The 24,090-nt window shown below is 41.7% G+C and overlaps 1 protein-coding gene and 1 pseudogene across 3 annotated transcripts in view; both read left to right on the forward strand.

Annotated features, from left to right (window-relative positions):
- The window catches only part of LOC146978930 (lactose-binding lectin l-2 pseudogene), a 451,990-nt pseudogene extending 439,698 nt beyond the window's left edge, over positions 1–12,292 (forward strand). Inside the window, exon 2 of the transcript XR_015037144.1 lies at positions 11,729–12,292. The product of XR_015037144.1 is annotated as a lactose-binding lectin l-2 pseudogene (transcript). The remainder of the gene's footprint in view (positions 1–11,728) is intronic.
- Positions 581–24,090, forward strand: part of rapgef5a (Rap guanine nucleotide exchange factor (GEF) 5a) — a 58,335-nt gene continuing 34,825 nt past the window's right edge. Inside the window, exons 1-5 of one of the 2 annotated variants that reach the window (XM_085792012.1) lie at positions 581–1,050; positions 13,717–13,767; positions 16,420–16,526; positions 17,044–17,165; positions 18,085–18,262. In XM_085792012.1, coding sequence (XP_085648138.1) covers positions 907–1,050; positions 13,717–13,767; positions 16,420–16,526; positions 17,044–17,165; positions 18,085–18,262 — 602 coding nt within the window. In that variant the 5' untranslated portion in view covers positions 581–906. The remainder of the gene's footprint in view (positions 1,051–13,716; positions 13,768–16,419; positions 16,527–17,043; positions 17,166–18,084; positions 18,263–24,090) is intronic. The other variant, XM_085792013.1, reaches the window with a different exon arrangement.

Genomic DNA, 24,090 nt, shown 5'->3' on the forward strand with positions numbered 1-24,090 from the left:
AGAGACAGGAAATGGGAAGGCAGAGAAAGGGGGATGACATGCAGTAAAGGGACACCCGATGCGGGATCACGCAAGAAGTAGATTTTAAAGTGATTTTTAAGGCTATTAGCAGTGATTATGCAGGGTTGAGTGTCTGTAATGTTTCAGCTCACCTGTCTCCAGGTTAAAGTGGAAAGCAAAGCTCAAGGCTCCACAGCATTTTCACATAGAATAAAATGAACATAAAAAAGCTTTGTAAAGTAGGCTACCTCTCTCTCTCTCTCTTTCACACTCACACGAACAAAGCTCTTTGTTTACCTATGGAAATTTGAACCAGGTAATATGGTGACGTAGCCTACCGAGCACCGTCTGCCTGTTTCTTTTTCACTCAATCCTAAAACCATTATCCATAAGATTTTGTTGGAACTTGCGACATAAACTGTAACACCTTACCGCCATGTCTGCTGCACTAATACGCATAAATTGAAAAAAATGCGTTGGTTTTTCAAGTGTGTCGCGCTTTGCCTTTGTCAGACTGGTCAGGGAGTGAAAGGTGGAAGTGATGCAATGTTTCTATGCACCTGTGAACCCCCACCCCCTCCACACTCACACACACACACCTACACGCACATCAACTTGGTATAGTACGGGGAGTAGGTCGCGCGAGCCATTGGGTGGAGCAGCAGCGTCGCGTGCTGCGGAATACATCCAGAGTAGGTGGTTTGTTATAACGCAGCACGCAGCAGCAGCAGCAGCAGCACGCAGCGCGCGGTTCGGTTGCAGATGCAGGTCGCTGAGTGTGAGCGCGAGGCGGGGGGAAATGGCGAACGGGCGCGTGCGGCGGTGCGTCTCGTGAGGATACAGTAGAAAACCGGGCAGCTCGAGGACGGACACAGGAGAGGGAGAGGGAGAGGGAGAGAGGGGACCATGGAGGACTCGGAGCCCGCAGAGGACGGCTTGCTCGCGGGCTTGCGGTGGAACCGGAGCGCACGAGACCAGGCACAACTCAAACACAAAATCCGGGATCTGCCAGGACTACTCAAGCACGGGCTGCACCTGCGGAAGAAGAGCGTGAGTATTTTAAACCCACCGCTGTGCTGACTGACCGACTGACTGACTGACTGTCCGACTGTCCGTCCTTCCGTGTTTGGGTGTTTGATGAACGGTAGCAACGGGTTTTATCAGTCCGGCCATCAGGTTTACCGACGCCGCTCTGTTCTCCGCGGCTGTTTCATAACCCCGTCACGACTCAGGTGTTTTCATTATGTTACAAGCATTACTGTCGCAGAGTCTCTCTCTCTCTCTGTGTTGTGTGTGCGCGCACGGATGTGTGTGTGTTTGTGTGTACCTATATTATATCCATAATAACTGGAATTGCTGTTGGACACCATACCTTCACACTCCGGTAGTCAAGGCAACACAGCCCCCCTCCCACCCCCCCAACAGATAGGCTCCACACAAACCTATTTACATACTCAGGAATACATATTTACATGATTTATATTCAGCAATGGGGTCCATTTGCGGAATTGACAATTATTTCATCCTGATCAAAGAATAGTGGTAAAATGTGCATTGCAACTTCGAAAAGGGCGAGGTGATCTTGTCAGGTGGTATCTTGTTATGACAAATTTTCCATATTTGATACGTGATATCTGGAGAAAAGCAGCAAATTGTCACATGATTTGAGAGCTTTAATGATAAACAGACACATTAATTTAATATTCTGTTGACTGACGAATCCCCCTTGTATTTGTAATGGCTATACAACATTTGCAATCCTGATAGGGAAAATTTGTAGAAATCTACTCAGATTTTTTTTTTTCTTATTCATGATGATTGGTCAACTAAGCAGTAAAAATGTGTGCGACTCGCTGTGCTCTGATGTGGAACAAATGCACCTGACAAGCCAAATAGCTGCTTGGAGTGTCAGCTCTGCTCATCTTCATCATGGGCAGCAGCAGCCAGTAGAGAACGTGTCCCTGATTGCCTCTGTGGGAATCACAGACAGAGTGCCAGGACTTCCAGTCCCACTGCTGCCAAATGTGCTAAAAATATGCAGCATTTGTAGCGTAAAGCCACTTTGGACCAAGTAGATGAACAGTTTATGTCATGTTACATCTTGTCATTCTAAGTGATATTTAATGACCCACAGATTGAGGTCACTTTGTTTGATTACTGTCATAATATCACATTCTCCAATGGAAACAAACCAGCAATAGTAAATCCTACGCCTAATTTCCAAAGAAAATATGCAAATAGGACAGGCCACACAAGAATATGATGGTGGAACCTTAGAGAATGATGAACGATTGGATTATGTTTCTTGGATCACGTGAAGAAAAGCAGAATTTGTCCACTTAACAGTCGGTAACTGTAAACTGCATTGTGCATTGCTCACCCATTGTTTTGTTTTTTCTGTGATTGAGCTCAAGGGAAAAAAATATTGAGTGGATTAAGGAAAAAAAATGGAAAGTTTTCCTTTTGCTCTGTCCACCTAACTTAGTGTGTGGGTTCATGTGTGGATGAGTGTGATGAGGCGTAGGTAAGTAGTGTGAAGGTATGGGCTGTTCTGTGCAGACTGGTTTTCTCTAGACGCTAGCAGTTGGCTGTGCTTCACCTGGCACACACACACTCACACACAGGCACACTCATTTTTGCATGAATTCATTTTCCAAAAAGATGTTAGCAAGGAACTACTAGAGAGTTTTTGCAATTCACTCAATAGCACTCAAACTTGGAAAGTCATTGCTTGCACACATGTTTTGTGTTTTGTTTGATCCATGCAGCTAATATTTGTGTGTGTGTGTGTGTGTGTTTTTAACTCTAATATTTGGAGCAGTGTAAAAGTGCAAACATCTGACATAAGCAGTTTTTCACATTACCTAATATGCTACTCTAATGCTTGCCGACAGCCCATGAAGTGAGTTGAAGCTGCTGTGTTGCACATACAGTAGCCATCTGTCGCTTTTGGTTCCAGCTTGCAGCAGCCTCACCTCGGAGAATCCTGTCTTTCCCTGTTGTGACTTGCTCTGGTTAGTTCTTCATTGGCAATAGAATCAACAAACAAATATATTATCTATGCAAATCTGAACTTTTAAGTTCTCAGCTCCTACTCCACCTGCTTGGATGTTCTGTACAGTACTGCCCTACAAAGACAAAGTGCAGTATCTGTAAAAATGCCGAACTGAGAAAAACAGCTTTTTGTGTTTTTCATTGTCAGGTTTAAGCATCAAATTATGAATAACTACCAAGTCTATAATTGATTAGATAAAGGTGGACTAAATTAAATGTATTTTGTAGTTTGTCTTTCTGACCAAATTTGAATGTAGGGAGTACATGGTTTCGCAGTGCCTTTTTGGATGGACAGCAAAATAAAAAGCCCAATAACTAGAGATGCACCGATCCGATACCTGGATCGGATATCGGCTCCGATATTGACTAATTAGCTGGATCGGATATCAGATGAATGAGGCCGATCCAGTCATTTCTTTTTAATTAATATCATACACAGCAATACAGTTACAGCGATCTAGTGTTATTTATTTCTTTTTCCTGGGAATGTACACTTTATTTGTTAACTCATTGAGTGCCAACCACGTAATTTCTCGTTTTTCGTTCCCATGCGTTGAGTGCCAAAAACGAAATTTTTCGTTTTTTGCTTTTTTTTTAAATTATGAAAATAGACACTTTAATACACATTATATGTAAATTTGGGGACTCTACGACGAGGAGAACTGAAATAGATGACGATCAAAGTCACATGACAGCTCATGATCTGGAAGTTTTTATCATAACTCAGCTTCTGCAAACGGAGTTCTGCATGCAGATGCAGCGCAGCTGCGCCGCAGCTGCTCTGCTCTCACCCGCGAGGCTGCAGCAGCTGGGAGCTGAACCAGGAAGCTCTCAGCCGACAGTCCCGCCCGGTCTTCATCTGGAGCAACACCGTGTCCTCCCCAAAGTCCTCCCGCGGTAAAATCTGATGGTCTCTGGGCCAAAGCAGGCCGGCATCACCGACCCGAACCACAGACGGACCGCGACCACCGGTGGGACCGGTGTTCGCGAGCCGCTGTGGCCGACAGACCCTCACGTTCCGCGGCGAGAGGCTGTGACACGGCAGGGTGCGTCTGTGTTATTGTTGTTTAGTGGCGCCCCCCCCCCGCCCCCGATGGTGGTTTTGTGAATAGAACAACAATTGTTGTGTATATTTATCTTATACGAGCCCTTTGATCCAGAAATGCGAGTGTCAGAAGAGCGACAGACACAAACAGAGCACCTTTCAGAAAAGACGCTCTATCTCCTTTTCTAGAAAAAAAGGAGGGATTTTGGTGAAACCCAGCCATGTTTAGCTTGACTTTTCTCAGGAACGGAGGCACGTAGAAACAAACGGTTTGTGGTCATTTGAAGCATAAAGTTAAACCTTTCAATTGAGCTACAGTATGTGTTGGTGGCAATAATATAGAATACACTATGGCTCTACATAAAAAGTCAAAAATGGTCTAAATTGCCGGTACACTTGACTAAAACTTTGGAAAGTAGCGCGGCACTCAATGAGTTAATAAGTTATCTTTTTTTAACAAGGCTAAGTGTTTATGTGAAGCCTGATGCCTTCACTTACATGGCAAAGTATATGGTTCATTCATTCAACAGTAGTATTGGATCGTTATTGGGTATCGGCCGATACGCTCAGCCCAGGTATCGGTATCGGATTGGATCGGAAAAAACTGGATCGGTGCATCTCTACCAATAACTCTGGAAATTTTAGCAGTACCAATATCAAATTCTGATTGAAGAGAATATGCCACACTTTTGATTGGTCAAAAAATAAACATTGAAAAAAATGCAGATACTGCACTAGTAGTCTTCAAATGTAGCCCCATCAGGTGTCAAGGTCTGATATTCCACCTTGTGTGAGCCCACTAGTGAGGAGATTCTAGAGCAAGTAAAAGGCTCAAACCACTGCAGCACTGCTACTGTAGCATCATGTCTGGCCAGGTGCTAAAACAGACCAAGATAAATTATATTATTTATTTCCCATCAATACCCTCAAACCCAAGTCAGTGTTCTGCAACCAGTTTTACTCTCAACTGTTTGTTGTGGTTGGACCTTGTTGCCAAGACCAAAACAGAGGATGAAACTTGAAACATGAACCTAAAGACACTGCTGCCAACAGTTAAGAGACAGTTACCCTGGTCACAAAGTATATTTACACCATAGGCCTATTTGTTATAATAATAATTGCAGAGGTTTTTACATGGAGACCCTATTAACCAGTGGATTTTGTAGACTAGCACATGTGCATTGAGGAGTCTGATCAGGTTAGGCAAGTTGTGTATGTTTCATTGTATCCTTAATGTAAGAAAAGGAAATGATACTGTACATGTTGAAGCTGGAGGAGTGGTGCTATTACTGTATGTTGCACTCCTATATTGTTTTCTTTTCTTCTTTTATCTACTGAAATTATGACAGAGACTGCTAGCTGTGAAGTCTGACTTCATCCTTGTAGATTAAAAACTTGCACACATCTACACAATACCCTTATACATTGTGTTGACTGTATATAAATGTTTGCTCAAAACATATTATAATGTGAGCTATCAGACTTTGGGCTTAGAGGAAAGTTGATGATATTTCACTGAAGATGATCTAATTTCTGCATTATACATGCAGCCAAACAGAGGCTTGCTTGTGATGTGTTTTTATGTCTGCCAGCAATATTTCATATCCATAACAGCATTGTACATTGCGATAAAAAAGATGAAAGGGAAATTGAGAGACTCTCTAACCAATTTACACACACTATAACTAGAACCATGGCTTTTGACTGAAAGGAGTAGCACAGTATGCCAATATTACCACTGCACTTTATTAACAGCTCAAATATGCATTTCAGTATTTTATTTATTTTTTTACTTTAATGCCAGCTTTTCCACTTTTCCACCGATTGATTTTTTGTTTAAGTTGAGCACCCAATCTGGAGAGCTATTTTATGTTTTTCATGCATTTTAAGAAACACATTCCCAAAGAGTTTGATCTCCAAATTGATGTTGGAATATAATATTATATTGATTAGATCTGACTGAAGCTTGGAAACCTTAAATGGAAAAATCAAGATGTTGGGGACACCCTTTTTGAAAATAAAATCAATAGAATGAATACATCCATTATTTATCTGCAGATTGCAGAATTGTGTTTTTTCTAACCCTCAACAGTATTAAAGCAGATATCAGTGGAATGTTTTTGTTAATATAAGTCCTAAATAGTCCTATTTTCCGTCAGCAATCACTTATATGAAGTATTGAGGAGAAAATTTTCCTTGTGGGATACAAGTGTTATCCAATGAGGGGAGAGAACGGCATGAAGGGCTGTGTGTGCAGCCAAGGGATGCGCGTGAATGTGGTGACGTAGCACGAGGACCAATTGATGCCTGACAAGGGCGGGGGCTGCTAACTCATGGTGCGTTCAAGGAAACTCGTACTTTGTGTTTTTCCTTCCTGTGAAGTCATACCAGTTCGATCTGGTACGAGTTCACGGGTCGGAAGTTACGAGTGGCCGTTATAGGGAACTTTCACAGACAACAGGACGGTAAAAACACGAGCTACGGGTTACCTGGAACGCTACCAAGTCGTAGTTGTGACTTGAAGCTGTAACTTACGGTTTCAAAAGCCTGCCTTGAACACAGCATTAGCCGAAACGGCCGTGCCACTGATATCTGCTTTAAGTATACAGAGAAATCTAGGAAAATTAGCATATTATCAATAAATATAGACACTGATTCAAAGTGTTGGTGGTAAGCCAAAGGTCATGTGTGTTGGCAGGTAGTCTGAGGCTGTCAGTTGGGTTTGTGTGTTTGTATATTTGTGTGTGTGCGTGTCTATTGAGCTGTAGCTGCTTTGATGTCTCCATTTTGACTTCCTTGTATGACAGATCTGTCGAGGAGTCGACAGGAGCTTAGTGTGAATGCGAAGTGTTCGTGTGTGCGCGTGTGTGAGGGGGCTTGCCAAGCATACCATGCTACAGCTCTTCACTGTGCTCAGCAATCTAATCTGAGAGTAATCCATTTCTTGCAGATAATGACCTCGCTCTCTCCTGTTCCCTCTCCTTCTCTCTCTCTCTGTATACACACTTTGAAGTCATCACACAGATAAGCGTGTCAGCATGTGCTCTCTCTTTATAGCTCTCATTCCACTGCTCTTTTCTTCTCCTCCCTTTCTTCTCTTCCATCACTCTCTTTTGGCCTCCGGTGTACTGACAGCAACGGGCTGTATAGTGTACGTATATGCTGTGATGGAGGAGGGAGTAGCCTATATGGACTGATGGATGGAGTGCAAGTTTGTGAGAAACTGAGGCACAGACAAAGAGACTTACAGGAACATGGCCAGCAGACATCTCTCTCTCGTAGTCACGCAGTATGAATGAAACAACTCCGGTGCTGGTTCGCCTGGGCTGGAGTTCACGAGAAGAGATGAAAAGAGATGACGGTGGAGAAGCAAAGAGCCCTCTAGAGATCTGTGTTCACCAGACAGAGAGACAAAGAGATGAAGAGATAAGATACAGTGACCAAGACAAAAGAGAGAAAGAAGAAGCGAGACAGAGATAGTGAGAGTCAGAAACAATTTATTTAGTCTGTGTGCTTGGCTGGTCTGTGTGCTCTACTTAACTTCCAGTCCAAACACTGCATGTCTTCACACACAAACACAGAAAATAAGTCTTTTCTGCACTGATATCTCTGAGTATATACACATGGAGTGGGTGTTTTTCACACTGCATGCACCACTGTTGACTGCAACACTGTGGCAAGTCCTATAATCTCAGTTGTCCCTGACTGATTGACTGATTATGTTTCCACCATTGATCCTGTGAGCCACCTAAGTTGGAGTTTCCCCAGTGGCCATTCCCTTTCAAAAATAAATTTGTACAAACCATCTGGCAGGTAGGGCTTAATAGCGTGAAGTTTTGATTCTTTTCAAACCTAGTATGGTTGCATCATGTATGGTCCACACTTTCTAAATTATAATTACATGAGCAAAAGGGAGCAGAGTGCGCAGGGAGGCCATCAGTGACTGCTAAGCTAAAGAAACTAGCAGATATGAATGCAGAAGTGTGACACTTCAAATAAAGGCCTGTTACCTTCGTCAATTAAGTAAAAAAAAAAAACACACACACAAAAACACTGAGCAGCAGCTTGGAAAACTTGTTCTCTTGTTTGGCAAGAGAAACATAAGCCATGTAAATGAGCTTTACTGGAAAATCAGCTGTATTAAAATGCTACATGTCAGTGCAAAAGAAGCAAACAGATACAGGTCTGAAACCAGATGATACTAGACTAAATGCAAATTTGACAACATGGTGTCAGTTGTCTGTAGAGGAACCACAACATTTAATTTTGTACTCAATTTCACAGGTTGACCGGAAAATCTGTCACACCCAACTTTCACTTCAAATCAGGCAAACTACTAATGATATTGAAGAATTCCTGTTACAGCTGCACCAAACACAAGATGTGTGGGCGTCTTGACTGCTTGTTGCGTCTGTCCAACAGTCCCAAATCCAAACAGTTTACATCACATGAAGCAAAGGAAAGCAGCAATCCATTAGAAGCTGGAAATGAATAATAATTGTTTGTTTGACTGGGAATATGACTGATTATAAAAGTCGTCCCGGATACACTTTATTGATCATAAAATAGTGGATTGTTTGACAGCTCATTGCAGTGTAGGATCTACTGGTTAGCTGTTATCAGGTAGCTTTTAATATGTCAGCTACTCATTCAGTTGTCTAACATCAGTTACAGACAAATAAATGAGAGCAAATGAATGGTAAATTTGTCTGTATGAAAAATTGGTGATGACAGAGAACAGGGAGTGAATGATTGGAGGTTGTGTACACTACCTGTCCCACTTGTTATCAGATATTTGCTTTAGGCTATACCTAATCTACCATTCTGTTATTTGCTGATTGCAATAGCACTTGTCTGAAGCTGATTTAGTATTTCTGATTTAGTATTTCTGGAAATAATTATATTTTGCCCTTCCCATGTTTAGACTGTTACAACTCTAATGAAGCTAGTAGCAGTTAGCTTAGCATAAAGGCTGTGCCAGACGAGGTGAATTACCTTTGGCTTGTTGTTTCACCCTTGTTTCCAATTATGTCTCTTTATGTTAAACCAAGCTAAACTACTGTAAGCTTAGTGCCCACCAGCTATTGCATCCTATTGAGCAAATCTAAGAGTGGCATCTCCCGGCCAGAAACCACGTAAGCACATTTGCCAAAAATGTTGAGCTATTCCTTTAATGAAGAGCAGGTGAGCTGTGGTAGTCACTCGCTTTGAATAAGGCGTGTGCACCAGTGTGTGTGTGTGTGTGTGTGTCTGTGTGACATCCCAGACAGTATCATCGCTCTAATGAGGCTCACACACACTGCTCTCTATCTCTAATCATCCCTCTATTTCATTTTCTGTCAAGTCAAAGCCACAGCCGAGCTTTTCTCTCCTTCGCCATCTTTGTCTTGCTCATTCTTTCGCTCTTTCTCAATTACAATTAAAATGATGTCTCTCATCGCCTCATATCTCTCCCTCTCCATCTGTCATATCCACTTTCATATATTCATAAACTGTTGTGACTTGTGCAGCCTCCCTCTCTTCTTTTCTTCTCTTGCACAATAATTCATTTATATTCCTTCATCGACATCCATCTCCCTCAGCTGCTTAGGTGCTTTTCATTTGTTCCATCAGTTGATCTCTCTGTGTCTTCCTATTTGTCATCATCTTGTGATTTGTTGTCGTCTGACTGTGAGAGGTGAGAGACAGCAGAGATCGCAAGTACAGCCTCAGATTTCTGTGAAGGGCTCCACAGGGAATCAAACCCACTCTAACTCTATCAGTGATCCTGTCACTGAGCTCTCAGACCAGTTGCACTTCTATTGCAGAAGGTTCTCATTTGTTGGTTTTTAACAAACGTGATCATCATCCTTATTCGACTTTACTGATAGTTTACTTATCCATAAACACGTAAAATAGTCTAATACAAACTATCTTGAGCCCTATGGATTGTTTTGATGTGCTTGGTGTAAAGAACCTAGAATCACTTAAAGGGATAGTTCAACATTTTGGCAAATTGGCCCATTGCCATAATCGCTATAGTCATAGCAGTAGGTTCGTTACCTTTATTTGTCGGTGTAAGCTATTTTTAGAACGGCGGAGCGAAGCAGCAGGCTGCTCAGAGCTACGCTATGGAGGCTAAAGGAATTTCTTGGTTTCCCTCATTAAACTCATCAAATACAAAATCTCCAAACTCCAAAACGCTTTCGTGGACAAGTTGTGACCTGCACATTCACCACGCTATGAGATAATAATGGAACGTTACGAAACGGAGCCGTTTTCGAGGTAAATACAGGGTAAATACAGAGTCTGCTTGCTGAAAAACTGTCCCTGAACGCAACGCGCATCAGCGGTTTTGCATGGATTTACCTCTTAAACAGCTCCGTCTCGAAACGTTCCGTTATTATCTCATAACGTGGTGAACAACTTGTGCACGACAGCGTTTTGGAGTTGTTGGATTGTGTATTTGATGAGTTTGATGGGGGAAGCCAAGAAATTCCCTTAGCCTCCATAGCATAGCTCTGAGCAGCCTGCTGCTTCGCTCCGCCGTTCTAAAAATAGCTTACACCGACAATTAAAGATAACGAACCTACTGCTATGACTATAGCGATTATGGCAATGGGCCAATTTGCCAAAATGTTGAACTATCCCTTTAATAATAATAATAATGTTCAAGAGAGTTTATTTGTCACGTCCAATAATACAGGATCATTGTAGTGAAATGACATTATCCGTTGAGTGGACAGGATCTCAAGAGTCTTGAACTCTTGAGATCCTCTGGGCTGATGCAGAACTCCACTGTGTGTCAGACGGAATGAAATGAATGTATGGGAAACACTGCTTGTTTTTATTCTTGTTTCATTTCACACACTTTTTTTGTCACGCCTTGTCTTTACATATTAAGTAGTAGTTTAGGTTTAGGTAATGATGACAAGCTTGGCCACAATGGAGAGAACAACTTTGTAGTGTGTGAACAGCTGCCTCTGTCTCAGCTCAGCTGATTCCAACTGGTATGAACTGGGCACAGAATAGGTAAAGACTCTGCCATGTGCAGTCTGTGTGAGTGTGTTTGTGAAGGGATGGGGAGATATGGTCATTAGTAGTTCAGACTCTGGTTGTAGTCTCCTGATGTAGGCTGATAGGGGAGGTGAGACTAAGGCAGGGTGCACAAGTGGAGATCACACAGGAATGGGTAAAGTAGACATTAAATAGTAGAGGCATGGTCAGAAATTTAGAAATACTTGACACTTGTCTTCAAAGCCAGGTGTTCACAGTCCCAGTATAGATCTATCCTTAATTTGTTGAATAAACAGGAAAGCCAGATCAGTCTATGAAACCTGACTTAATGTGTCCAGTCCCTGAGGTTGGCAACCCAATAATCACAAACAGTTGGGCCTTTGTCCAAGTCAAATTTTTTGTGATTAGTGCCCTTACTTTAGGGTTAGTGCAGCACGTTGGTATCAACATGTTATCGTATTGTCTGATATCGTGTGGTTCTGCACAGATGACAGTGTTTGGCATTGCACATTTGACCAGTAACATTGCAGCAAAATGTCAGACACCCTCTTGAAAAAGCATATAAAAGAAAGCGGCCTGTCAGCGGTGCAGATCAACTCCAACCAACACATCAACTCCTCGATCTGCTCCAAGGAGACGCCATCATGATCCTGCTCCTCTTCCTGTTTGGTCTGGCTCTGGGTGCTGAGTCTCCTTCAGGTGAACCTGAAGTGAAGCTGCAGCGTGGAAACTGTCCCATGTTCTGGTTCAACTTCAACGGCCGCTGCTACAAGTACATTGCCACACGTATGACCTGGGCTGATGCAGAGCTCCACTGTGTGTCAGAGGGAACCAACCTGGTGTCCATCCACAGTCTGGATGAAGTAAATTTCATCAAAACCTTGATCAAGAACTTTGACCCTTCTGAGGGACGCACCTGGATTGGACTCAGTGACATCCACAAAGAGGGCAAGTGGATGTGGTCTAATGGCTGTGCTGTGAAATTTGAAGTTTGGGGTTCAGGAGAGCCAAATAACAATGCTGGAGCTGAGCACTGTGTCCACAACAACTACAGCAACGAGGGGAAATGGAATGATGCACATTGTTCTGATTTGTACGCCTTTGTTTGTGCTTCTCACATTGTCTGTCCTTAAATAACATTAATGTCTGAGTCAAGATGTTGCCCTGCTGAAAACTTAAAATAAAAATACAAGTGTACATGTTCATATGTGTGTGTTTATGTTTATTGAACATTTTCATGAACACTAAATATTAACAAACAAAACACATTTTCACAATATTTTTGATGTCCTCATATTGGTTTTCTCATGTTTTTTCCTTATGGAACTTCTAAAAAATTGCCCAGAAGAAAGGTCATTTCACAGTGCAGTCACATTAAGGGATTGGATTGTTTTATAATATTAATGTTATAGCTTTTCCACAAGGTCAAAATACTGTGTCCTTTTGTGTGCTCTTTCAAAAAAACCCGCATAAAACGCAAACAATAACAAATTGGGAAAGACCATGGTGAACAGGTGCACCATGGGTGTTGAGGGCTGTTTATTCACAGGGGATCTCTGTTCTTTTAATGCAGAAAAAAGAAATTAAAGACTACAATAAAAAACAGTTAATCAGTGTCAACACTCCTCAATAATATTATTGCAAAACAATAAAACATCAAAATGTTTCAGTGAAGCAAATAGGTATGGGCACAGTTGCATGATCTGATTTCACCAAGTAATTAACAGCCCAGGAGCGCTGTTATAACCAACCGGTTAGGTTTAGGGTTAGAGTTAGTCCTGGGCTGTTGTTTACTTGGTGATATCAGATCGTGCGGGCACAGTTATAGGCATTGTTAGTTTCCCGCCATTGGCTGGAGACTAGATCTTAAGTATCTGCATACAGTGAATATTTGATTAGTGAATACATGTCAGAAACTGTATATTACACTAAAATTAAATAGCAAAACAGACATGTAGCGTCTTTCCCACTTTATTTGATCAAATAATAAACAATTTATAAGCATAAATTGTTTTATAAACCTGTCACCACAGTGTTATTTCCTCTGTCAACCTGTAATAATCCCCAAAGATTATAATCTCTTCTTCTGCATAATGGAGGTAGAGGTGGATACACCTAGGGCAAGGCTGCAGCATGACGCCATGATGGTTGAATAGCCATGAAGAGACTGGACATACTTAATATTGTGCTATTTCCTATTGGAATGATTCATGTGCTATTGATCGGTGGTACCAATGAATTTGAATTGTTTTCTCATTGTTTACTAAGGCATGGGGTTCATATTGATGTATGTTTGTGTGAATATGTGTCACTGTCCTATTTAGGTCAGATAGTCATCCCTCAATTGGCACTGTTTTTCTTCCTCATGGAAATGAACAGCCACTTTGCAACTTATGCAAGAGTGCCCCGCAGCAACAGGAGTGTCTGCACATTAAAGCCACTAAATCAAACCAGAAAGTCTGTTTGTGAGCAATAGTTGTCACCGCTGTTGGTTGGTTTGAACAAAACCTGACTAATGTTTTGGGAATGGTAAAACTGGTCCTTCTCAACACACTCTTTGTTTCTTCAGTGTGTTTACTGTGTGTGTGTCTCTGATGGCTTGTGTGTGTTTGTCTCAACAGCAGTCACCTGACACTATCCCTGGACCGAGCACTGGACCTTCAGTACACAAGGTAAGGACGCAGGCACGCACACACGCACATGCACACACACAAACACACACACACACACACACACACACACACAGGTGATGTCATCCCTTTAGTTTTGCTATGAGGCAGAAGTGTGTTTGTTTTGCCTCAAAACAGGTGAAGCCAGTGGTGATATTACCTTGGGCACTTTCAAAGTTAGTTTCTCCCACACGTACAAACACACACACACACACACAGTCTCAATTTGTCATGCGTCACTATACTGTATTGTGGTTTGGCAGATACTTAAGCACTGCACTGCCTCAGGGTTTAAATATCTCATATGGAGACAGTTTTCTTTCAATACTCAAAATATTAGCCAATAAAGTACAAAGTTTAAAACATGTGAAGCTTTGATCTTGCTTATTTTTCTGTGCTGCTGTTAACTCCTGTAGCAAATAATATTTTTCTGTGTGCTCGGCTGTTGTCCCTTAGCAGTTGTTGTTTTATCCATTAGTCATATTTCACTAGACGTTCTTCTATATCTTACCTCAGCAGACGTGGCTGTTTCATACAGATAGACTCCTTGTCAATGACTTTTGTTCTGTTTAGTCTAAAACATGTACTAGGAATTGATTGATCATATTTGCAGAGGGCAGGATCAATCAATAAACTCTGGAGATAAGTTTAGATGATGGTGGCAATGAGTGGTGCTTTGTTTTGACTTTCAAGTTAGTGCTGCCATCTCCGACACTCAACCTTTGTTATCAACTATCTCACAGTTAAAGATGAACAGAGCTGCAAATGATTTGTCACTGTCTATTAAAATGTGATTGTAGATGACAAAAGCTTGATATGTACTGTAGCCAAATCTGAGCCTGGTTGTGATAGTCTGATTGATGTGAGACCTTCTCTAGAGCTTACTAGATGAAATTAAGATTGTGTGTCTGTCAAAAATTGAAATGCCCCATATCTGCCAGTTAGGACAATGACTAACTGGTCTTTAATGTTCCCTGTTGAGTTCCTCTTGAAAACAAACTGTTACAGTGTATTTACCTTCTGTGTTTTCTTACCAAACAGTGTGTGTGCGTTTTTAAGGGCCAACAGGGCGTACTATTTTTGAATAATTGACTTTTTTAATGTCTTGAAAGTAGGGGTGTAATCTACTACATCGATGAATCGACTTGGAAATTGCACATTGGATTTAAGCACAGCAAACTTGATATGGATGTATTTTGTTGTTGTTGTTTTTAGCATTTTTCATGATAAAGACAGGTTAAACCAGCCATCTCCATTAGGCCATTAGGCCCGCGAGAGCCAAATGTCTGACCCACGAGTCCGTGACGATCCACATCTTAATATGAAACTCAACATGAGAGATAAGGTGCACTCTGCTCTATATTATTTCTATCTCACTTCTAAACGTGAAGACGTACCGCGCAATGGAGAGAGAGAGAGAAAAAAAGGATCATATACCCCGTGCACGCCAGCTGAGCCGCCTGTCCTCTTGAGTGAGATATCCAAGTTAGTTAGATAATAAATAACATGGCCCGCACCGCACCAATACAGTAGGTGGCAAAGTGGACCAGGAAAACCGTCAGCGACGTGACTGATGAGTTTTGTTTTATTTTACCGGACCATGCCAACGGTGAGAGTGAGAGTGAGAGCACTAATGGTATTGATGACATGCATAGATATAAATAAGTAGAAAAGTTGCTCCTGTGTGCCTCTTGCTATAGTGTTATTAATAATTGCTTTTTGCTGTTGTGAATATCGGAATATTGGACACACTTGGGAGCTTTTGAACTACTGCTCCCTTCTCATTCTCATTCCCTTCTCGCCACACTGACTGAATTTTTGGCAAAAAAGTTACTGGATCCATTTCGAGTCACTGAATCAGATCGAATCGGATCGTTCTAAATGAACCAAGATCGTCCTTGAATCGTAATCGTGATTTGAATCGAATCGTTGTTAAAATGAATCGTTACACTCCTACTTGAAAGTTATATATATTTCTGTCATGTAGCAATTTTCCCACTTTTCACCTTTTTACTGACACATGATGCAAATGATCAAGAATAGTTTTAAACCATCTGCAAGAACTTATGTTGCATCAGCCATGTGTTTGTACACAAGATGCAAACATAATGGGGACATCCGAAGCCTAGGTCATTTCGGCTAATACATGCATTTCTAGATGATCATATGTGTGATAATGATAGTGATAGTGACCTAATTGTCTTTTAGCCGCAAGAGTTCACCATCAAATTACCAAGACAGGTTTCATTGACATTGTAACATAATATGAATCAAGCCTCATTAGTTATCAAGTGGACTCAACTTTGTAGCATGTAGAGGAGAATATGAATGGAACAGTACAAGCAACCCACGTAAACAGCTTAATTGAAATCCGGTCTTATTTACGGCAGGGTCAATAGCAGGATTATTGCAGAGCATGTAGACACAGTCAATGTTTCATTCCTCAGGAGGAAAGAAATCGAGCTGTCCTTGTGAGTGCTCCAATGACATCGCATGGAGCCACACTTACACTCTGCAGTCCAACACTCCTGTACAAAACGTTGTGATGTTGTGATAAGATTTTTGTCATTTTAATTGCATTAATTATTATTATTATTATTTTGCATTTAGGCAAAAAAAAAACATAATTTGAATGTGTTTCTGTGTGTTTGACAGTCTTGCTCCCAGAGTTTTCCATGCGCTGGTCGGGCTGTGAGGAATGCCTTCCTCTCTCATGGACCATACCCAGCTAAAGACAAGATCCACCTGGCCAGAATCATACGGTACACTTGTGTGTCTGCTTGTGCGTCTGGGTTGCAGGGCTGAATCGACGTGTCCGGTGAAGCATATACACTGACTCACCAGTCGTTGTTGAAGCCCCTCCTCATTGGCCACTCAGGTTGTTTATGCAGTAAGATGAGCAAAGTGTGACGTAGACAATGATATAGCACAGCACACAATCGTCTGGGAAGGCATGCACTCGTATACTGCACAGTACATGCAAAAAACATGTGAACATCTGGACACAAATATAAATAGATACTCTTAACTGCCATTGGGCATACACCCACACACATACAGGGAGTTTATCCTGGGGGAAAGCAGACGGAAAGTATTCAGTGTTTTAGAGGAAAAGGCTTACAGAGAACTAATGAATAATCAATGGATATTGATTAAATAAAAAAGACAAGCTTTGAGCTGGGGGAAGAAGTGTGCATGTGTGCGTGTGCCTGTGGATTATAACACTGTGTGGCCAGACTTGTGTGTTAAAAATGTGTGTGTATGTGTGTATTTTAACAGGCGTAGCTATGTGGGCGTGGAGCTGGTGCAGTGGCTGTGCGAGCAGTGTGTGTACGTGCGCTGTCGGACTACTGCTGTGCGTGTCTGGCAGGTGCTGCTGGAGCTGGGAGTCCTGCTGTCTGGTAAAAATACAAGCGCACACACACACACATCACATTCACACTGATATGCCCCGGGGTCAGAGTGTGCTTCTGAATTAATAGTCACCTTGCAGCGACAGTCTACACTTCCTCTAAAGAGACACGTGATGAACTAGTTCACTTGGTAACAGAGAGATGAACCCACTGCATCAGTCACCAGCTCAGCACATGAACCTGATTTTAATTGAGATCTCATCTATCAAAGATATTGATATTGCCATTCTCAGATTGACTTTCCACAGGGAAAAGTTGCACTGGAAGTGGTCTTCAGTGCTCGGTGAATCCACGCTCCCCTCCAATAATCTCAGTGATTATTTTGAACTAAACTTCATTCATTATTTACTGGAGACATACTACGACACACCAAACTTCTCCTGAGGATCTATCAGTTTTAATACCAGCACTATTACCTATGTACGATACCTCTGTCTGTGTTCAGCCAAGCAGATTACTCAACATACACTTCCTATGCTTATAATATATTATTTCAAAGGCAGAATGAATAGTCATTTCACTGGTCTGGCTAATCCACCAGAACTGAAAGACTTAATCCAGGTTTCAATGGATAGACACTGTGTCTGTGCTGCTCTACCTACAAAGAAGTTCAGTTAAAACCGTTTTGTCAAACATTCCATCATAAATTTGGTCACTTGCATTTACCTCCAGTGGCTCATCTGTGGCTTTCATCCACATTACGGATGCTTTTGACTAAATTATTTTCCTTAGTGGAGGCAGAATTTGTTTAAATGCTAACATAAATATGAATGTAATATACAATAATTATCAAACCTACCACCACATAGGCTACATCCTTTCTTTTATTCTCTTGTTTTTTTTCTAGCATTGACTGTCACTCGCACATTGTTTCCTTTGTTTATCTGTGTATCTGTTTTTCCACCAGTGGACCAGCGGGTGGTGTTTTCTGACTCCAACTCATACTACCAGTTCAGCTTTGAGGAGTGTGACTCCGCCTCCTGCGACTTTCGCTCCAATGAAGGCGAGTGGCCAGAGGCTGTTAGGCTCCTCCTACAACTCGCCCCATACGTGCAGTTTCGGTCTGGAGGAGGGGCCAATAGCCCGTAAGTGTCCAATAAAATCTTATTGCAAGTGATGGATGGATGGATGGATGGATGGATGGAGTTAACTTTTTTTAAAACATATCTGAACTGAAATGTAATGGGTTTGTTCCTGGCCCATGCCCCATCAAATAACATTGATGATAGCTGATATTGAATGTGAATCAGTTTTGACGTGCGGGATGAGCTCCATTGACCGGAAGTTAAAGCTCATTGCTGTGTTAAAATATCAAAGTTGAAGTGACAGGCGTCCCAATCAGATCCATTATTGAGGTTCTTTATCCGTCTGACATTGAGTGTGAAAAGTGATGAGTGGCTGCGTTTGACTTGGTGGAAGTGTTGGGCATTCCTGCAAGTGCATTCCTGTCCTTGCAAGATAAATACACACACAGACCAATATCATAAAATCCCAGTGAGAAACCTAATCTCTATTCAGTGTTCTAAATCCTCAATCAGCTTAGCGCTGGCACAGACACCTCCACATCCACAGAAGAAACACACCCGCACACAACAACTGACGGACCACGCAATCACTCATGTACACAAGATGGGCTCTGACACACACACACACACACACTCGCACATACTTAAACATACACACATGTGGAGTGGTGTCAGCCAGAGTTCCCTGCCTTTCTGCTCTTGTGTGTGTGGGATTCCTGCTGAGGCTGCTACTGAACTCAATCTGTCACTCAGAGAAAAAGAGGGATTGCGAGACGGGCGGGGCGGGGGTAACGAAAAATAGAGTATATATGGAGAGCGAAGGAACAAGAGCACACGTCAACACATTCATCTGTGTGTCAACTTCAAAGGGTGTATTTACAGACACCAGGGAGAGAGCACGACAGTGAGGGGAATTGGATGCCATACTTAACTACCATAAATCTCATGTATCACACTCTACGTACACTTACATGTTCCCCATCAGTTACTGTATATGGATTACACTGTATGTCACACGTACTCGTCTTGCAGTGTTTCCACAGGTTGGCAGGGAGCAGAAAAGTGGGTGGAAGAGAAAGGACTTATTGGCATTTTCCCAAGCAAAACCAATGATAGCAAGTTCCTAACGGATTTCATTTATTTTAGGATTTTCATTTATTTATTAACACCAGCCAGGTTTCACCAGTTCACCGGTCATTGTGGCTGCAGAAAGCTGAAAAATACAGACTAGAATTTACATGACAAATGAGTCTGCATATCTTGTAGTGAAGGCTGAAAGTCTGCAAATATACCTGTTATCTTGTGAATATTAATCATTTAGCTTGAAGCTAGCCTGCCAACACGCAGTTGTTACATTTTTTTGCAGATTAGACATAGATGGGATTTTGTATTCAGCGTTCTCACTCTGTCTGTCACTTTGACCCTGCTGCTGTCTGCGTCTCTCTTTGACTGTCGTGTCATTTCTCTGCAGGCATCCTCTCTCCGTCTCTCTCTCTTTCTCTCCGTCTCGCACCCTCCCCCTCTCGCGTCTCGTCCTCTTTTTCTCACTCTGGATGGTGTAAAGGAGAATAGTAGCTGTAGCTGTGAGGGAAAACACCTGACTGCTTCCAAGAGACTTGATGGTGCTGTGCTTAATATGCTCAACCGTTAATGTTGAAGAAAGGAGATAGAATTACCAGTGGGGCCATAAACGACAGTAATCTAAATAAGATCCTGGCAATGTTCACTGTCTGAGCGAGTCTGAGCTGGCTCAAATTGCGTTTGGGTTGTTGGACTCCACTAAACTTACACTTGCCTGTAAGTGTAGTTCTCTTTCAAGTTGTAAAAACATAGACACATAGTGTATAGAATAATCATTAGGCTCATAAAATATAGTGACTTAAATAAAGTAATTCAAATCAATACTTTTCAAAGTTGAAGCAGAGACAAGCTTCATGCACCAGACTTCAAAAAGATTTCTTTTTGTTGCAAATGGTATGGAATCAAGCTCCAAAATTTAACTGGGTCTTGCCTTGGCCATGACACACCCTCGCTCCAAGTTCATTGCAAATCATTCCAGTACATTTCCTGCGAACAAACCAACTTACATAAAACGTGTCAAATTTGGTGTACCGGTTACTTCTTCCAAAAGTTGTTATCCTGAAGTAAGTGTCACCTTATATATTTATTGAAATCCAAATCAGGAGACACTATATCCGATTAGAACAGATTTTGTAACCTGATCTTATATCTGGCCTGAGCTCATGCATCAAGGACACAGCCTGTATATTTGTAATTATAGTACTACACTATTTCTGAAGGTGTTGCAGCACGTCTCTAAATGCAGCCAGGTGTAATCGATGCTGATGCTCTTCATGAATTATGGCTCCCCATCTCTTCCCTGCAGTTTAATCTAATGAGGCCAGCATTAAATTGATACTGATAACTTAAGACACGATAAGGCAACAATACTGATTATTAAACTCCCTCCTTGTGCCTGCTGCTTTAGTGAATCCAATTGAACAACAAGCTACAAATTAGACGGGTTACCTCCGTGTTTCTTAGTTTGTGTCATTATTCAGTTCCTGTAAACACTGCCAGCGTGTCTCAGAGGATTTCTGTGTCTGATTGCTGCCTCTGAACAATAACATTTGCTACCTGGCCCATCTTGGTTATTGCAGTTTATTGGTTTATTGTTCATCCATCATTGCAATACTTGGCAAGAAAAAATGGTTCTCTCTTTTTTTTTTAACAAGAATCTAATGGTCTCAATACGGTTTCAAATTTCAGCTTCATGCATCATAGCACACTGAATGAATTTTAAACATGTACCCAGGCAGTTGTTAATTTACCTGAGTGAGTCAGCTATTACCATTATACAACAAACAAGTCTCTCTTTCCTGCTGTCTCTCTCACCATCTGAATTCAATTCGGTTTCGTTTTAATTAGCTTTATTGGCAAGGCAGCTTCTCTCCGTCTGATTCCCTCTCTTCCACTTCGCCTCACATTACAGTAAGGACAAAACTTGCATATACAGTGCTTTTTAGAAGAGCTGTGTAAGGAGCAGACATTAGAGTTGAACTATGCACAGTGCCCCTGCAGTGGAAAACTCTGCCTTTGTTCATTAAGGTTTAACTCATGTCAGATTTAGCTGTGATTTACTTAGACGATGTTTAAATAGTTCCCTTTGTTTTGCTCTGTAGTAAATACGGTACATTATTGATATACTTTAGCTTATTGTTTGGAGTTAATTAAAGGAGGTGGCATCAGTCAATAACAATAAAGTTGCCAGTTATCCATTCCTTAAAACACAGCACTCTTTGCATATCATTGTGCAGGAGGAGCTGACTTGCCAGAAGCTAAAGTACGACACTTTCGCTCAGGAGGAGAAAACGGACTAGACGATCCTTTTTCATGTTTATTTATAAAGAAAAGGGCAAAAACAGCGGGATCATTTTGTCTTGAGAGGATGGAAACCACAACTGTCACCAGATTTTATACAGCAGTGCATGCTTCCTCCTCGCCCTCCACACAGTGCTACTGTATCACCATTGTGACAGAAGCTGATCTGTTAGATTGCGAGCCATACATCACAACTAAATGTTCATATACGGCAGGCAGAATAAATGATGTAGTTATATTCCAAGGGTATCTGCGTCAAAAATCGGCTGCCATTTTGCCGACAGTAAAAAATCTTGGAAGCTTTTCACGAGGATCTTTTCTGGCAAATCATGAAACACAAAAACGGGCTATAACTTGCGGCATTCACCTTTGACATGGGCTGAACTGGGAGTTAATCCTCTATTAATAACACTGCTCTGAGCTGCTTAATGATTGGTGACACACCTCCCACTGTGCTGTGCTTCTCCTGCAGCGCTGGTGCATTCAGGCTCCTGGTGAGTCACCAGATTGTCAAATGAACGCTGGCTAAAACAAAAACTTAATGACCCTGAGAAGAATAAATTAAGCACCATGGCACCGAATAGACTTTGTACTTTTCACGATCCACTAATGAAGTTTGACATTTTGTCGAGAAACAACAACAACAACAAAAATTGACAAAATCCCCAGAATTAAACTGCTTTGTCGTCTTCATATTTTTGCCATTGTTCTTGCGGCTATGCCAAAGGTTTAAACATCTTTCATGTTATTTTAAAGGAGAGTAGAGACAAATAGTTTCACCGTAAACACTTTGGGGAAAACATAAATGCCAAACTCCTTTTTTTTTTTACTGTCTGTATCTCTCTGTGTCTGTGTCAGAGCTGATAGCTGAAGTGTCAGGCTGAGGGCTACATGTTATCACCATCTCTCCTGCTTTACCATCTATCATTCCCTTATCAGATTATATCGTACACGCACACACACACACACACACACACACACACAGACACAGACACAGGGCTACATCTTCTTCCCTCCACAACTATTACTAGTGCCACTGGGATCTGTTGATAAAATCCAAATTATATGCAAATTGGCCCATGAGTGTGTGTGTGAGGGGAGAGAGAGAAAGAGAGTGTGTGTGTGTGTGTGTGTGCGTGTGTCTTGTACAGGGGTGAGGTAGTGTGTAGGAGACCAATCCAAATAGTGGTTTTGTAAGAGAACATATTAGATGAGGGACCCTCGGGTGCAGTCTGCTACTGCTGCCGCTGCTGCCGAAGACAAACTCTGCAACCGTGTGTTATTGCTGTGGGAATAATGCCAGGTTTACCCTAAAACATCCACCTGTTTATACAGCACACACACACACACACACACACACAAACAGTCATACACAAAATGTAATCACAGATGCACTCAGACTTGGAGGGGAAAAAATAGACGACAAGAGTAACATATCTATACACATTCCGAACACATGTAAACACAGCCGACTCATTGGCGCATGCCCCCCTCTCCAACACACATGCGCGTGCGTCCTCACTGACATCAATAGAAGGGTGTGTCTGGGAGCTATTTTAAATGAAACCACATGAAAGAGAGAAGTGGGCTGCTGGGAGATGCTCGATACAAAGACACGGCAGCAGCGAAGAACTAGAAAGACAGATGGTGGGGAAAATAAAACAGGCAAATGCGACTCAGCTGAATATAAAATATTCACACAAAAACAGTCGTCTGCTGTATGTATATCATGTTTAGAGCCGCGGTTTAAATGATTTTCATCAGTAAATCTGTTCTTGTATTTTTTTCAATGAGCCTTTTTATTGTCAAAGAGATGTCAGCCCCACTATAAGTCCAAAAGGATGTCTTTGAAATTGTAGGTTTTGTCCTGATCAACAATACAAAACACCAAAAACATTAGGTTTTATAAAACTGTAGACCACTGATTTCATATAGATCGCAAAGATATGCCAAACCCTTGATTAAGAAATGTTTTGTTCCATATCCTCAAGAAACATCTTTTTATGTATGATATGTTTATGTTTGACTCCGCTGTTTCACTTAAAGGGACAACAAGGAGTTTTGGAAAAGCGAAGCGTTTTCACACTACATTTATGAGCCTCCGCGCGCACCGTACATTTCTTTGACCGGCGCAAGACAGACTCATGTTTTCATTCATCAAGAATTAAAGTCAGAGGTTCAAAGAGGTTCACATACTGTCGTAGTTCCGACCATAAACAGCGATTCGGCGGCGTTATTCTCATGACTCGTTGCGAAACCGAAAGTAAGGAAACGCTGGTCGGCTCGACCAGCATTTCCACCACCACTAATAATAACAAAATAACGATAGAGACAAAACGATATATATATCTAAAATGGACCCATTAACAAGTGTGGGTAGCGGAGATTCATCCACATTGACATGAGACTTTTTTATAACCAAATAGAAACTCCTCGTTGTCCCTTTAATGAACAAATCCTCACCTTGTCATGTTATGTTTGTTATGTTATATGTTTTTGTGCCCAGT

This window comes from Trachurus japonicus, chromosome 11 (genome assembly GCF_045865225.1).
Source record: "Trachurus japonicus isolate A0001 chromosome 11, Traja_1.0".
Lineage (NCBI taxonomy): Eukaryota > Metazoa > Chordata > Actinopteri > Carangiformes > Carangidae > Trachurus > Trachurus japonicus.